Source organism: Uloborus diversus, chromosome 9, assembly GCF_026930045.1.
Source record: "Uloborus diversus isolate 005 chromosome 9, Udiv.v.3.1, whole genome shotgun sequence".
NCBI lineage: Eukaryota > Metazoa > Arthropoda > Arachnida > Araneae > Uloboridae > Uloborus > Uloborus diversus.
In genome coordinates this window covers 61,645,098-61,662,279 of record NC_072739.1, presented here as the reverse complement: position 1 = coordinate 61,662,279, position 17,182 = coordinate 61,645,098, and the positions used below count along the sequence as shown (strand labels likewise).

At 35.2% G+C, this 17,182-nt stretch overlaps 1 protein-coding gene across 1 annotated transcript; it reads right to left on the bottom strand.

Annotated features, from left to right (window-relative positions):
* Positions 1 to 2,138: 2,138 nt before the first annotated feature.
* LOC129230259 (fatty acid hydroxylase domain-containing protein 2-like) lies at positions 2,139 to 12,341 on the bottom strand. The gene is made up of 5 exons (XM_054864660.1): positions 12,242 to 12,341; positions 9,624 to 9,751; positions 7,576 to 7,784; positions 4,596 to 4,868; positions 2,139 to 2,262 (listed from the first exon to the last, which is right to left on the bottom strand). Exons 1-5 carry the CDS (start codon positions 12,339 to 12,341, stop codon positions 2,139 to 2,141), a joined length of 834 nt encoding a protein of 277 aa, XP_054720635.1.
* Between the last annotated feature and the right edge of the window lie 4,841 nt (positions 12,342 to 17,182).

Below are 17,182 nucleotides of genomic sequence, written 5' to 3'. Positions count from 1 at the left end.
ATCAAGTACACATACCACTTAAATTCTAAAAGACGAAGTTGATGACATATTATTGTTCGTAAAAAGCGGAATTGAGAAAGATTACAGAGAATTCAAATAACTTAATATAATTTAGGAAACAATTTAAACTGACCTTACATGAAAAGAAAGCCCTTCATTGCTGTCTTACAAAGCTGTTTTACAATTAAATGCTGTATGAAGATATGGTTTTTCGCAGCAACCCAATCGAGGCTCTTTTGAATAATATAATATGTCTGAAAAACTAGCAGCGTACAAAATGACGACAAACATGCAGCAGAAGCAGTGATTGGAAAATTCATAAATCACTTATGGTATTTAAGGGATAAACTAGTAGCTTTGTCCGTATTGGATGAAGGAATTAACTTTGAAGATAGGAAAAGACTAGTCCAAAAAATGCTTCTGATAAGGAAAACGTGTCTGATGACTTTAACAAATTTCAGATAACAGTATATGATTTGGAATACTTTCTTACTAAATCTCTTCCTCTTTATAGAATCAATTACGAGTCAGTAAAACTGTTTGATAAGCTACAAATACCAAAAGATTTTTTCCTATTTGATTCTGATTCACGGCAAAATGAAGGAAACTATTTAAAGGGAAGAGAGATTATTAAAATACTGAAAATTGTGCATGATACAACTGAAAGAGGAGCACAATTAATCGAAGTATTTCACAACTAATTTACCAAATATGAGTCACAAAGCAATTTATTTTACAGACCGTCCGTAAGACTATCGGAAAAAAATACACACAATCGAGATACATTGAGAAAAGCGTACGATTAAGGAAAGTTTCTAAAGCATTATTTCATTATTATTCAACGTAAAATCTTTAGATGATATAAAGTAATTAAAAAGATTAATTTTAGTGCTACCTCACTGTAAAAATATTGTGCAAAGCTAGGAGAAACGATATACTGGATCTGAAGTAAAAACTCGGAAGATTTGTGGGAAAATTATCAAAAGTGTTAAAGTTCAACGGCCTGGGGGCACGTGTTATTATTGACCGATCGAGTTCAAATTTTGCACATGTTACTTTTTATTATAATGTCACAAAACTAGGGGGCGTCACTTGTTGAATTCCGAAAAAAAAAATTTCCCATATAAATAAGGACCACCATACTGTTCATAGATGTTTTAGACATTTTATATGATCATTGGTTACAGAAACAATAAGCATAAAATGTTTTTCTCAATGTTCAGTTTCGTAATCCATATTTTGAACTACCTTTTTACATTTATTTTCATTACCACCATGACTTGCTTCCTTTTCATGACCAGCTGGCTAAAAGTCCATGTAGGTCCAGCACTTTTTAATAGTCCAAACGCACAAAATCCATGGGATTTAGCAGGTAGCATAGGGTATGGCTTTGACGAGGGCCGTCAAAAACGGGACAATAGCCCGGGCACCTAGACAGGAGAGGGCGTCCTAACTATCTAGATTGGCACCATCTAGAAGTATTTCAGGATTCAGACTCAATTATATTCGAAATTAACACCAAAATGTTGGGTACTTTTCCATTATACATCCACTCTTATGTGTGTGGGAAGAAGGAGGGTGTTTGCCAGAAAATATTTGCCCCGGGCACCATCATCTCTTGGGACGGCCCTGGCTCCGACACTCGTTTTACATTTTTTTTTCAGGAAATTAACAGCAGATTGTGATGTGTATCTACTCTTTTTATCTTGATACAATTGTACAAAATGGTGTCAACCATGTTGCATGTTTGAATATTTTGAGTAAGATCTGTGGCCTTCGCTACAGAAAAACCGTGCCTTTCTCAGAGATTTCTAAATATTTCTTCAGAAACTGCAAAAGTGTTCTTATCCAACGATCGTTTCGTCATGTTGCTCCGTTAACAGTCGTTCAGTTCTTTGGTAATAATTCATACCTTCATAAGTAAATTAGATGTGAAAAGTAATTTGCAAAGCAGACGATTCGTTTCACATCAAATCAAACACGTAAACTGTGCAAACAATCTCTATTACTTTCAAGATCTTGGTGTGAGGCAGCCTCACGTTGTAGGATTTCTTGGAACAAGAAAAGTCTTTTCGTGGCAATCGATCGGAAGAGGAGACTACGTCCTTGCAACTCAGTGAAATATTTCAACTCTAACATCAACTAAGAGGAGTTAAAGTTAATAAAACTTTGTCCCTCGAATATGATAATGATTTTCTAAAATTCTTGTCAGTTCCATGCAGCCAATCTAAAATTCCAATCACTCCGAAGTTCTCGTTAAACCTGCAACAATGTGCAAATCAAGATTACTATTTTTCCCCCGATTTGAAAAACTCAAAACAATAACAACTCAAAACAATAAAAAATATTTACCTTGAATAATCATAAATTATAAATATAAATTATTTTCATAGAGTTGTATGACAGAGCAGGTGCGCACCCACGAGGGGAGCTAAGGGGCTTAAGCCCCTCCCAAAAGCATGAAGACGAACCCCCTTGACCAAAGAGAGCCTAAAATTGCGTTTTTTAGCCTAGAAGTTTTAAAGATCTCTCATTCTTCAACTTCCATCATAATTTCACCAAAGATAACTATAATTTTTTTTCAAAGACTTTAAATTCGAAAAATTTCCGAGGGAAAGCTACTTTCCCTTCTTCTCTTCCAACTGGTACAAATATAGCCTAAAGCGAGTTTTGGGAACTATATTTTCAAAGTATTTCCAGTACGGAACTTCCGCATTTCCCTCCTTTGTGTATCATCTCCAAAAGATAGCTGCAAAATCTGCTTTAATTCGGAGAACTCCCGTATATTCCATGCTATATCCCTTGGTACATTAAAGATAGTTAAAAATTGTGTTTCTAGACCCTCTATGTCGAAAATGTTTCCAGGAGAACCCTTGAAATCACCAAACATAGAATGAAAATGTATTTTTTGGGCTTCAATTTCGAAGCATTACCGAGAGTTCGGTAATGCTTCGAAATTTTACATTTTTGACCGTTTTGACTCGCATTGCTTCCTGAAATTCGACACACAATTCTTTAGGCCCATTTGGGAGTGTGCGTCTCTCTATTCTTTTTTTTTTTTTTTTTTTTGTACGAATTCGATTTTACTCTTTTTTTTTCTGATTTCATTCAAAGCGAAATTTTCAAACTTAGAATGTTTAAATCTTCTAGGTCTAATAGAATGGCTTAAATTAGTTTTCCAAGAATTAAAATTTTAGAACACTAATTTTAGCCATTGGAAGAACAGAACTAGTTATTTTTGTGCTTAGGTCTCATCTGAGAGGGAAAGAGGAGAACTCAAAACTAAAGATGCCTCACCCTCTCGACTCTTCACAGTTCCATATTAACGGGCGATTAAAAAATGATTCTTTCAGAATGGAGTTATTTATTTTATGAAAGTAAAGACTAAATTTTTACAATATCAGGCCGGCCGTATGGTGTCCCATATTTTTTTATTATTATTTTTTTAATAGAGGTCATTTTATCAAAAATAACGTTAAAATCCAAAAACCTAGCCATCGCCCAGTTTACAAAAAAAGAAAGAAATTAACCCTCGGGAAACCACAATTACTCTCCGCCTACATGCGTTTCTTTTGACCCCCCCCCCCTCACCATCTTGATGAACCAGTTGCCTATGGTTTCATGTCAATAAAATGTAAGGTTTAAAGGAAAATTTTAGAGTTCCTTTTTTTTCTACGATTTTACAAACTTTGTAGCTGCTCTATTTGTAAGGAAATAATTATTAACATTCAGCTACTTCAGATTGGAGAGAGTTGCAATGTTTACCTGCAGAAGATTTTCAAACAGCGATTACAAACTACCTCTGTGATGTTATTTTAAACGTGTTATCCTGTATTTTCTGGGGCGGATACAGAAAACTATTTTAGGGAGAGGGGTCATACTGAAGAATGCCCCCCCCCTCCCCTGAACGAACCTATGGTTTGGGGTACGAAAAATTTCTGAAACTGCTAGGACGATGTATACAACATGTAACGTCAAGTGTAATACAGTGATGGAATCCCATTACAACGAACTTGAAGAGACCGCATTTTTTTTTTCGTTGCGACTAGAATTTCTTTGTGATATAGTCCACACAAAAAATTGGAAATTAAATCGAAACTGAAAGTTAATTTCGCTGAAGCGGTTATTTCGTGTTAACAGCATTTCAAATACTGTTGCATGACTTCAGTATTTACAATGCTGATGAAAGTGCTTCGAAGTTCACCAATTGAATCCTTTTTGAAATTGGTAATGGAGAAAGAAACATGGGCGTATATTTAAGGGGGGTTCCCTTTCCCTTCCCAAAATAAATTTCAATCTACTCATTGCAAACAAGGTTTTTAATGCTTTCAAGCTTAAATTAAAAAAGTTCTCGTTATTTTAGGCTTCTTCTCTCCCTCCAAAAATAAATTCCTATATACGCTCCTGGAAATAAATATATTTTGTAATACAGTCCTCTTTTCTGCCTTTGCTTCACTAGTTATTTCGTAACTTGCCAAACAATTAATTATGACACAATAATATTCTTAGATTTCAAGAAAGCGTTGTCAATGCAAGAGCTATTCTCAAAATATGTTGACATCAGAGGAAGTAATTTCAGAGCATTAATAACTTACTTTTGGTGGTGGTAGTGATGAAATTCTGGAGTAGGTGTGAATGGCAGATGGTATCCAGAATGAACAACAACTCCGTAAAAAGTGGCATAAGCAAGCCACGCCCAAAGAGAAGTGGCATGGCATCCGATGACCACTGATCCAGCGAAAGTGGGCAACAGGTTGGACAGTAAGTGTTCCACCGGGTGGCAGTAGATTGCACCGACTGCGATAGGAGAGATCCACTCGTGATGTTTCTTATGGTATCGTCGGTAAAAAAGCGGATTATGCAAGCACCTGTAATTAACGTAAAGTAATAAAAAATGTGTGATGCTATATTTCTTGTTACCATCTCCTTCATCCTTGCCCCAAACTCGCAATTTCACTAGCCCCCTCCCCCTCCTCTGTCAAAACGTGATATCATTTGTGGTCGACTGTTGACTGGTTTTCTCTTTTTTACCCCGTAGCTCTAGAAATTTTTTTTACATAATTTTGATTCTGTGCATTATTAATTAAAAAAGTTATCGATCTATCCTTCCATTGGTCTGTCCGCCTATGGCTAAGATTTTTCTTTCAGCCCAATTGGAAAAAAAGAAAAAGAAAAACACTATCCATCTATATGTTTTTATCGGACTCGAAATTTGTGAGACTAAGGAGCTCCTCTCTGGATTTTAGAAATATAGTGTAAATATACATTTGCGTATACTATATATATATATATATATATATATATATATATATATATATATATATATATATATATATATATATATATATATATATATATATATATATATATATATATATATATATATATATATATATATATATATATATATATATATATATATATTTCATATAATATGTACTGAGTGCTTACCCTTTGCTTTTGCCCCACTCCTCTCGAAAGGTTTAATAGGGAAGTATTCGATTTTCTAATTTTATTTTTATAAAATAGAGTAACATACATGAACATCATCTGCGAAAAAATTTTTGCGATACGACTAATACTTTTTTTTAAATAATTTTTTAAAGTTCTCGCGCGAGGGACGTCATTTGCTTGTTCACGAAATCAGTCCTTTGACTGACATCACTGCCGCGCTGCGAAGCGGCGGGGTTGGCTAGGGTAAAGAAGTGCTTGGCGATCTTTCCGGGAAGGCGCGGTAAAACAAGAGTCTTCTAACAGCGCGCATAAAAGGGTAGTGAAAATCCTTTTCTGTCTGTAGGGCTAGGGTTTAATGCATTCTGCGATTGTTTTTAATTTGATTTTCTTTGTCATGGCTAGTAGAATCAATTACAAGTATTGCTTCGTTCTGGATGAGTATCTACATCTAAAAAAACTCCTCACAAGCGATTTGTTATTGTTCCGTCCCAGCAGGATCTTCGAAAGAAGTGTTTTCAAGTGTGTTTATTAATTAAAATTTGAAACTATTGCACTGCATTTTAATTAAATACTTTGTCAAGTGAGAAATTCAGTTTGAAATATATGTTCACAACTGTTCATTAATAAATGTTTAATAAGCATATGAGATATTTTTTTAAAAATGCAAGTTAACAAAGGAATCTAAACCCTGCACAATAAACTTAAATAGAAAGTAATAGATGCATTACTATTAGCATTTTAATAACAATGCAAAAACTATTAATACTTTTTTTTAACATTCAAACTATCTTCAAATTTCAACTAATACAAATTGATAATTTAAAAATACATTTTCCGTTTATCACCTAGAAGCGTTTCTATATTTACAAGACCTTTCTCACATGCAAAAAGGTACTTATTTTATGAAATGAACACCATTTTCAAATTTATCATATTTATCAAAAGTGCAAAAAAAAAAATATTTTTCCTTTTTTTGCTAAGTTGCAGAAAAACTCAAGGATAATAAACATGTACTAATGGATTTAAAACAATCCCCCCCCCCAAAAAAAAAGCAGATCAACTTTTAGTGCCAACAAAGCGAAAAATTTTCATGCGAAAACTACTCTAAAACTTAGTACTGGAATCACTCGCAGTAGGGTTGTTACAAAATGCGCGCCTCATTAAAAGCCGCCAAGTAAGAACTGGAATAGCGCTCTTACATTGTAATTTTTATATTCAGATTAAAAAAACCATCGACACACAAATGGAAATGATCAATCTTGATAAGGGAAACTAATGCGAATAATATGAACTGCAAGCATAGACGGATATGTACGTACAATTTTAAAGAATAACAATCATGAAACTTTGTTGTTTCACTCCCCGTACTTCTAGGACATTAAATCTCTCGTCCTTTCGAAAAAAGTCAAACACCATGAATGACTTTACTTGAGGAAGGTTATTGGATTGACCTTTCGTGAATCCTAGCTCCATGATAGAAAAAATGCTGGTTAAAGGCTTTAAAAAGGCTGAAAAAGACAGTGCTATTCACCTCCGCAACACGGCATGGAAATGGAGCTCTGATCGGAACAGGGAAATGACGTCAGCTGCTGACGTTTTAGGCCACACCTTTTTTTTTGCGCATCGCTCTTTAAAAAATTCATAAAAAAATCAGTCGTTGGTTTTAAAAATCCGAACATTGGAGTCCCCAACTGAGGATTTAGTTGGTATCTTTCAAAGCTCTTTTATTGTCCTTGAAAACCGTTATAAGATACTTACTGCAATTGAAAGAAAAAGTTGTGAGCCCGCTTCTCTCCCCGAGATCACTTATAGCTCTTCTACGGTAACGCATTTGTATCAGATCCACAAGGTCCCAGTTTCTAATTCGGGAATTGCAGACGTTACTTTGAGAATTGGGGAGATAGATCACTCTTGTGACATGTTGTGTTACTCTAGATGTTTTTGCCAGATGAAAGTTTTCCTGGTTTTCACTTATTCAGTGCGCAAGTACGAGACAGAAAGTCGAATTTCGCTCAGACTACCCCAGCATATCGACATTTTTGATCCGGACAAAGAATCGGACAACTCCTGATCCCTCCGTTGTGGTTCTTGAGAAATAAAGCAGAAGAATATTGTTTTTACCTGTGTGAATAGTAGAAAAGTACTTCTTCGGTTAGGATCTGTGCCACAATGTCAAAAATGAATCGATGCCACTTTGGAATCGATTGTCCATTATCATATCCCAATCGATATTTGAGCACGTAACAGGCGTAGATGACAGGAACAGCTATCACAGTTTGATTAAAAAGCACTTGAGAAACTACTCCCCAAAGTTTGTCGTGGTTGACTCTCTAGAAAAAATTTAAAAGTTCTGTTGTATCCAATTTTTGTACAAAGTGTCTGATTACCATTAAGACAAATTGGATAGTCCCAAAATGACCTAACTGTATGGCGCTCACGAAAAATGGCTCGCTAAAGTAAAATGAAAAATTTGTTAAGAAACAATTTTCATGACATCGCACGCGTTAAAAATCGTTCTTTGTTCAATAATATACATATTTTGGATAACATATATTTTAAATTAATTTTATAATAGAACTCTGTGAAGTGAAGCAACATGCCTCGATCGCGGAGTATGTTGGTTCGTTTCACACGAAAACAACTTGTGTAGCAATTTTAATGATAATGATAAAGATTATCCAATATTGTGACTAACTTATGTTTTTTTGTTTTTAGCATGAAAATAAAAAAGTTTAAGGATCAGTATAACACATTAAAATATTAAATCGACAATGCTTTTGCACTACACTCAAACCTGTTTTTACGCGGTGGATAGGGACCGCATAACAAAAATCGCATTTAAAAAAAATTGTTCGAAACTTTACGAGTAGCTTTAAAAAGTTGTTTTCAAAACACAGTTTAAAAAAATATACATATATTTTTAATGCGGTGGATAGGAACCGCATAAAAAAAGTCTCCCACAGAAAATAACCCAAAAACTTGCAAAATTGTAACATTTTATACGAAATCAAAATAAACCAAGTGGATAATTTTTGCCGAATACTCGGACAAAATTTCCCGAATAAGGAAAATTTTGGAAGGTCACAGTGACTTCCCATCGGGGTGCCTATGACGTCACTTGAAGATAAGACCTCGCACTCGTTTTAAAAATGATTTTGTCAATTAAATCCCAATCTGATTAAAATTTTAATGTACCCCACAGAAAAAATTCGCACAAAAAAAAAATCGCATAAGGAAAGATCCCATAAAGACAGGTTTGGGTGTATTTATGCCAGAACTGTCAGCCTTTTCTCAAGAATCAGTACAACTTGGGTCTTCATCAACTTCACTGTTCACTAAATTGCTTTTCTAATACTTCTAAAAGTTTTTGTTTCTTGTGGGTTTTCTAAAAAAGGACGAACTTGCTGCGGTTCCTGGTCTGAAGAAATGCTGTCATACTTTTTTTCTTTACGAAAAAAAAAATAATAAAACTTTAAGCATCGCATCTAAACACTAAAAGAACTTACTTTTGGAGAGGGGCTCAATATATTATCCCGTTTGTCATTAAGTCCATTTAAAAAAAAGGTGCAGACTTATGAAAATTACTCAACACTGAAAACGTAACATTAAAATTTGTTTCTGAGAAAAAACTGTTCAATAAAACTACCATGTGATTTTGTTATAGGATTTGTAGGAATATAGGTGCTGCTTCTATGTCAACAATTAAAATAAAAAATATTACTGTATTAAAATTATTGAGACCGCTCCAACGTGCCCCGTGGTCCAATACCAGCAATCGGTTATGCAATAAATATATCCTCATATATATAATAGCGAATGATCGAGTAACGCTTCTGACGTCTTCAACAATGAAACTCGCTCCCCGGCATGATTTTTTGATGATATCTTTTGGTAGTGTTTGACTTGTAGGGAAATGCTTTATTTTGACAAGGCTGAACTGGATCCTTTCACTTAACTGTTTAACTGGTAAGATTCATTTTAAGAGAGCGAAGAAACGAAAAAGTGGTCAACTATTACCGCTATCTACTGGAGTTAGGGTTAACTTTTCAAGTGTTAAAATATCACCAAACAGGCAATTGCTTCGATAAAATGTAGAAGAGAAGAATAAATTATCATCCGTCATACCTTGACGGGCGACTTTCGAGTTTTGTAATAAAAGTGTAACGTACCGGATATTGTGTTTGACTTTGATCTGGAACTTTGAACTGAACAATGAAATTAGGTTTTCCAGTCAAATCCACAACAATGAAGAGCGCACTCACTGACCAATACACAGTCAACAGAATCATAAAAGGTACTAGAAAGAGAAACACCTGTTATGCGGTAACCTGCAACGAAAATATGAATTGTACATATTCCTACGTGTTATTTACCAAGAAACCATACGTTAGTGTATTAATGAAAAAAAAATTAATACAGTAAACTCCCGATTATCCACTAGCAGATTATCCTTGGGGCGGATTATCCGCGAGTCAATCAACAACTAAGAACATGTATTTTCACAGTAAAAAGCAATACCAATGGCTGTTTTTTGTCGAAAATGTGTCTTTTTAAACTTAGCTGTCTTTGTTTTATTTATTTATTCATTTATTGTGCATTCTTCATCGTACATACACTTGTTGTTTATTGATGTAACTTTCTGTTGTGCAAAAATCAGGGTTGTAAGAGTTTCGGCCAGTGGTGGTTTTAACCGTGGATAAAACCGGTTTAAACCGGCCGGGATAAAATCAGTTTTATCCAGTTTTGGCCACTTAGATAATTATCAAATTTTAAATGAAAACCAAATAATAATTTATTTAAAAGAATTGCAAAATAAAAAACCATAATCAATCATCTTTCATTATTTATCTAAATAGTATGTTTTACAGTTTGTAGAAATTACAGCATGTTTAGAAGATGAGGTCTACATGAAAAGAATGCAGTAACTTTAAAAAAATAATAGAGTGAAACATTCTAAGTTGAATAGATAGGTTTTAATTCTCACACACACACAAATGTACAAAGTATTTAAAAGTATTTCAAGTAATTTTGAAGAATAAATGAGAGAAATAAAAAGCTTATTTTAGAAACATATAAAGGCATTTTTTTAAAAACTAAACTAAAGGTACAGGGGGGGGGGAACACTTTTGAAAATTAAAAAGCAACACTACTGAAAAGTGACTATATTTATGTTACACGCTGTTTTGTATTCCTTATGTCTTTTGTTTTAGTTGTGAGCAATTTCTGTTATTAATTTTGAAGAAAGTTGAAATTTGTTCACTACTATTGTTATAATAATGTAAATTACTTCACTAATATTCAATTTAATTAACTAAAATTGCTGTGCTTAATGAAAAAACTTCCAACTAACAGATTTATTAGTTGCAAAACACACATCTCTCACATACATACAAATTAGAAGTGTATTTTCATGTAATTTAGTTTTAGCTAGTTCTATGGTGGTTAAATCCAGTTTTGGCCGGTTTTAACCGGTTTTAGCCAGTGGCTTGGATAAAATCAGTTTTGTCCGGCCAAAACTACAACCCTGGCAAAAATACAAACATTTTTACTGTACTGGTATATATTTTCACTGTTAAGTAAATATTACATATCAATGAAGCTAAGTTTTTGAGGAAGGACAATTTTTACCTTATTTGTCCTTCATTTTAGACTTTTGGTAGTTTATTCGGGATTCTTATTATCCGCTCCACTTGTGCCATCCAATCCCGCGGGTAATCGGGAGTTTACTGCAATTAGCAATCCGAAGATCATAGTAAAACATGCTTCTGGGTGCATAAAATATTTGCTCTCGTATCCTCATTATGAGGCCTTAAAGTTCGCTGAATTTATAAGCGTTTAATAATTTTACTTGTACATTAGTTTTTTTTTATGTGTTAATAATCATGTTTTTAAACATGTTTTATCAATCCATTACTGCTAGATGCAATGTGACTACTTGTCATCGACTTTTTGTTAAAGTTTTGAGTTATAATAACAGTTGCAAGATGATATTCCCCTTAACCCATACCCATGTACGAAATAATTTGCACATTTATTTTGTTCTTTGAATGAAACATTTTCCACATCCCTTGAATAAAAATTATTTACTTAACGATCAGAAATAGTATAATTTTCTTGCAAGTAATCCTTGATTTCTAAGAGTTTAATGGGATGATTTCCATCAGTCAAAAATACTACCTACTTTTAGTCACTGAAGTTGATAGAATGAGCAAAATAAATAACACAGAGCGAGAAAAATCTTTTATTTTCAAAATGTTTAATTTTTAATTAAGTTTTTAAAATGTCCGATTTTTCAAACAATATGGTCTTTATGACGTCACAAGTGATGAACTTAGGCGCGAACTCCACTGGCGCACTGAATGCTGACGCTTACTGTCTACTGCGTTTCCTGCTTACGATAATTCAGAAGCGAATTAAATATTGTGCTCTACGCTTGCTATAAACCATATAGTTGCCAGTACATGTGAGTAAAGATGCAAATTGAATATTGCGCTCTGCGCTAATGGCATCAGTGAATGTTAACTCATCACTTGTGATGTCATAAGCAGAAACGTAAAAACTTTAATTGAATCTGCGCACCGATTAAAATAATTTTTTAAATAGTAAACTTTGTCAAATTATTTAAAAAATGGTCAATCCTATGTTTTTAAGCATGCTCTTTCAGGTTAAAAAAAAATAGTACTTTTAAAATTTCGGAAACGACCCCATTATTGGCCATCACAAAGAGATTTAATAGAAAGTCATTTCTTTCAGGATTGAAGGATTGAAGTCGTAACCAATTACTTACCACAGACATTCAAGACGAATTCGTTTCCTCCGCAAAATACGTGAAATGAAGAATATGTTGCTTCGATCATTGACTCTATGGACTCCCGTGTCTCTTCCATACTGACCTCAGTCGGAAGAATTTTGAAAGTTGGCACCTTGTCTGCAATATACAGAAGTCATATTTTTCTCATGTTTTAGTTTTTATGAGCCATAGGCGGCTCTTGCAGGGGGCAATTTGGGGGCAATTGCCCCCTCACTTCCAAGAGGAAAGGGGCCTTTCTCCCTCACTTTTCAAAGTTAAAAAATAACGATCAATAGAATAATTATTTTTTACAGGTATATTGATTTGATGGTAAAATTTACAAGAAAAGACCAGAAATCCCGGGAAATTTTTCTTACATTATGATACACAGCGGCGCTGGCTGTGGCATAATTTAGTTTGAGAAGCTGGAGCAGTTAACCTGTTCTCTTTTGCATGCTATGACAAACATTGAATTATTGAGTAGGAAGTTTAAAACAATGTTATTCAAATTAACATGTTTCTGCAAAAAAATACAATGTAGCAATTGTTGTGAGACAAAATTCGCTCTGAAATAACTCTAATTCTGTTACTATTTTGCAAAACTTAACATTTTTGTTGTGAAGAAGGTATTTTTTGTAACTCCAAGACGCAGATATTGAACTTTTATTACGTATGTAAGATTTTTAGAGTTCCAGTCGACGAAAACGTAAGCACTCACAATTTAACTATAGATTAAATCACATTAATAATTTTACAGTTGATGCATGCATGATATAGTTGATACGTACATGCATGACATTGAACACAACCTTAATACGTAAAACTTTTGAATGTAATGCTTCCAGTTTGTTTTGAAATGAAACTTTACTGATGGTAATTTGAAGTACAAAGTGATTCCACCGTCACGTGTTGTGGGACAAATTAGATTAAAATTTTCCTTCCACTTTTATACGTAGGGGAAACTAGATCCAAATTTTGGTTTTTTTATTTTCCTTCTTTTTTTGATCAATCACGATTGCTTATTGTTCTCACTTGACTGTTTTGGCATCCTATCATTTTATTTTCCCACCGCCACCCTCCGCACCATCACCGTCGACTGGCTCCTCACGATGCTGCTCCTATAGCAAAAGCCGTCTCCAGGTTGCATCCACGTCCTACACACACGCGCATACATACACAACTACACACACACGCACACACACACACACGCACTCACAAACACATACACACACATACACATACACACACGCATACATACAGACATCTACACATGCACACAACTATCCACACATTCATGCCTGCACACAGACACAAACACATATGCCTACACACATACACATACCCCCTACATACAAACACACAAACCCCCACACACAAACACACACGCCTACATACACACACTCGTGATTGCGAAAAACATAATTTGAATTCAACGTGTCAAAATTCAAATTAATTTTTCTTTTTTGTAGAGTAGTTAGAACAAAATATAAAATATACATAGATAGTTTGCCATTTTGCGCTATATTATGGCTTTAACTAATAACATAATTCTAACTAGAAATGGTACAAAAAAATTATATTCATGAAGTCTGCAAATGGGTGAAATGTCCCCAGAGCTAGGAGCTAGGGAGACTTGACCCAACACCTAAGCAGACATCATGAATGTAAGAAAACTCATAGATATTGAAATCAAAAACGCAGGTTTGATGGTGCTTTTTGCTTCAATAAGTGATACTTGAAGTGAATGAACAGACGCTCACTCAGGTGAAGTGTTACCCTTTTTTTTAAATTAATCTTATTGCGCATCAGCAAAAAAGCAAAAATCTAATTCAAAACTTTATCAGCTAAGACCTAAACAATATTAGTTATTCTATTAAGAAACAAATCAATGGGCTTAAAGATCATTAGTATTTTAGTTTTTTGTAAATTAAAAACAATTTATTATACCAAATTATTTTAGTTATTCATTAACTAAACAAAAATTCCGCCTTCATATTCACGATGTTAAAGTTATTGCTCAAATAAAAGCAAATAATTAAGCTCTAAATCACAATATTTAAGCTATTCATAAACAAAAATTCATTGAAAAAACATCAAGTTATGCTTTGGGTCAAGTCTCCCTAGTTAGCTTGGGTCCTCCCTAAGTAGCTTTCTTTTGTTTACCTTAAATTTTTAACAACTTAAATTTATTTAAAACTACTGTATATCAATAGATAGTTAGAAAAGTTACTAAAACATGTATATTTTTAAAATTCATTTCCCCCAATACTGGAGGTTAAAATCTAAAAAACTCTGAAATCTTATAAAACTTTACTTTTAAGGTGCAGTATCAGTTAACACTGAATTTCTTGAAAACCACTGATAATTCTGAAATGGTTTACCACTGCAAAATACTGTTGTGTGACCGGTCAACCAATAATATGACTAGCATTTTCCCTAAATATCCTTTTCATGGAAAACAATCCTCATGAGTCTAACCTCCCTAGTTTCCTCTGTGCAAATCATTCAGGGCTATATAAGCTCAAAATTCGCTATTGACCGTCCTTGTCGTGGTTCACTTTTCAACCCCACCGTCCTCTGCAGGCGCGACTGTCCCCCGGTACCCGCTTCTCCTGGTCGGTGGCGTCCATGTCCTACACACACGCACGCTCACACACACTCACACACATACACACTCACACACATACATACTCACACATATACACACACGCACCTTTTCACAGATACACACACGCACCTTCACACACATATACACACGCCAACGTGCACACACACAGGTCTACGCGCACACACAAGCCTACACATACACAACTGTACACACGTAACCGATCAAGAGGAGGGACAGGAGCCGTTTCTAGAAACAAGTGAGTAGGGTAGTGACCAATAAGTAGGGTCCTGTCGCAATTCGTGATTGCGTTGAAAAAATCTGAATTCATAATTTTAGATTTCAAATCAATTACATAAACTTTTTTTTTTTTGTCACAATGCCATAACTTGCTTAATATGGCATACATTAGTAAGACATGATTTTAAAGATATGTTTTTTTTTTCTTTTCCAGCGCTTTCGGCAAAGAATAGACAACTCACATTGAGGTGGCCTTACGAAAAAAGTGTTTTTTTTTTTCTTTTTTGCTTTGTTTTTTATTGCTTTAATGTATAGCGCCTAACGGGAAAGACCGTATAGCTCGGTTGGTTAGAGCTTCGTGCCAACGATATTCTTTCAATGATCGTGCTATAAACGGCTTTTTTTCTCGCGGTAATTTTGATCCAAATTTCTCTAAACATATAATATACTCCTGTTTGTGAAAATTGCAACACCATGAAGGAAGCATCATAGTTGAATGAAATTTAATACACAGCTGAGTGGTAATGGTACAAATAAAGGATTCCATTTTCAAACCAAACAAACAATAAAAAGAGATAGAAATTATTATTTTGTGCGGCCACCACGCGCCGCAATAAGAGCTGCTACACGACTCGGCATGGAGTGAAATCAAGTTTGAATATCTGCCTGCGGAAGAGTATTCTATATTGTTTGTATGCGCAACCAAAATTCGTTTGTCGAAGCAACAGGACGAGGATCACGAGCGAAACGCCGCCAAACGAAATCCCACACATGCTCAATTGGTGACATATCCGGAGAATATGCAGGCCAAGGAAGAAGCTGTACATCTGCGAATCAAGGTAGAATTTGACAGTCCTGGTGACATGTGGACGGGCATTATCCTCCTGGAATACAGCCCCTGGCAATTCTTGCAGGAAAGAAATAGCTTGAGGCTGTAAAACTTCGCTTATGTATCGGGTGCTGTTCAAATTGCCCACAATTCGTAGCAATTGTGATCGCCCATGATATACTATGACACACCAGACCATAACTCCGGGTGTTCGTTCACTGTGGCGTTAGATACTGTACTCCGGAATGTGCCGTTCACCGGCATAGCGCCTGACACGAATTCGGCCGTCATGGTGCCACAAATTGAAGAGGAATTCATCAGAAAAGATGACCTGCTGCCAATCCGCACGCCAGCTTCTATGCACATTGCCTCATTGTAGCCGCAGGTGGCGATGTTTTTTGCGTGAGATGAATCCTGTTTGAAGGAATCCTCGTGCGCAGCCCACGCTGAAGCAGACGTCTCCGAATTGATGAAGCACACAATGAAACACATGTAGCTGTTGACCACCACGCACCAGATGTCTGTCATCGCGAACTGACGTCACATTTCGGGGTCCACTCCCGGATTTCCGAGCTGTCCAAACCTCGTCCGTCCACTGCTTCCAAACACGCATGATTGTGCTGCTGTTACGCAGCACACGAACAGCTACTGCACGATAAGACAATCCAGCTTCACGAAGGCCGACGACTCTGCCCCGTTCAAACACCGAAATTTGCTCAACTTTCGCTTTCGTTCGTCAAAGAGGCATAGTAAAGATTCGGTTAGCGTTTACTCTAGCATATAACCATCAATAATCATACACGCTTCGCTACAGCCGACTATTTACATTCGGTTCGATCCGCCTTTCAGAGGGCGCTGCTCAGCATGCGCATGCGCTACCGGTCTGCAATTCTAATCATTTGCATATCAGGCCCTACTTTACATTTCCTGCAATTTTCAGCTCACTCGCGTAAGTCCTTCGTAGTGTTGCAATTTTCACAAACAGGAGTGTATAAACTCATTGCATGATTCTGAACCACGGTTGGTCTTTTGCATTAAAATCAGGAAAGAAAACGTTTATTTCAGCACGATAAATCACAGTATCATGAATAATATTTCTCAAGCATATTTTTTTCTTAAGTAAGATATCATTTTATTTATAAGACATTCACATTTCTTAAATAAAGAAATAATTTGTTTTATTGTTTTACCGCCATCGACGGAAAATAAGCAAGCAATTTACATTGTAGTTGTTTTTCGAAAACTTACCGTTAAAAAGTTGAAA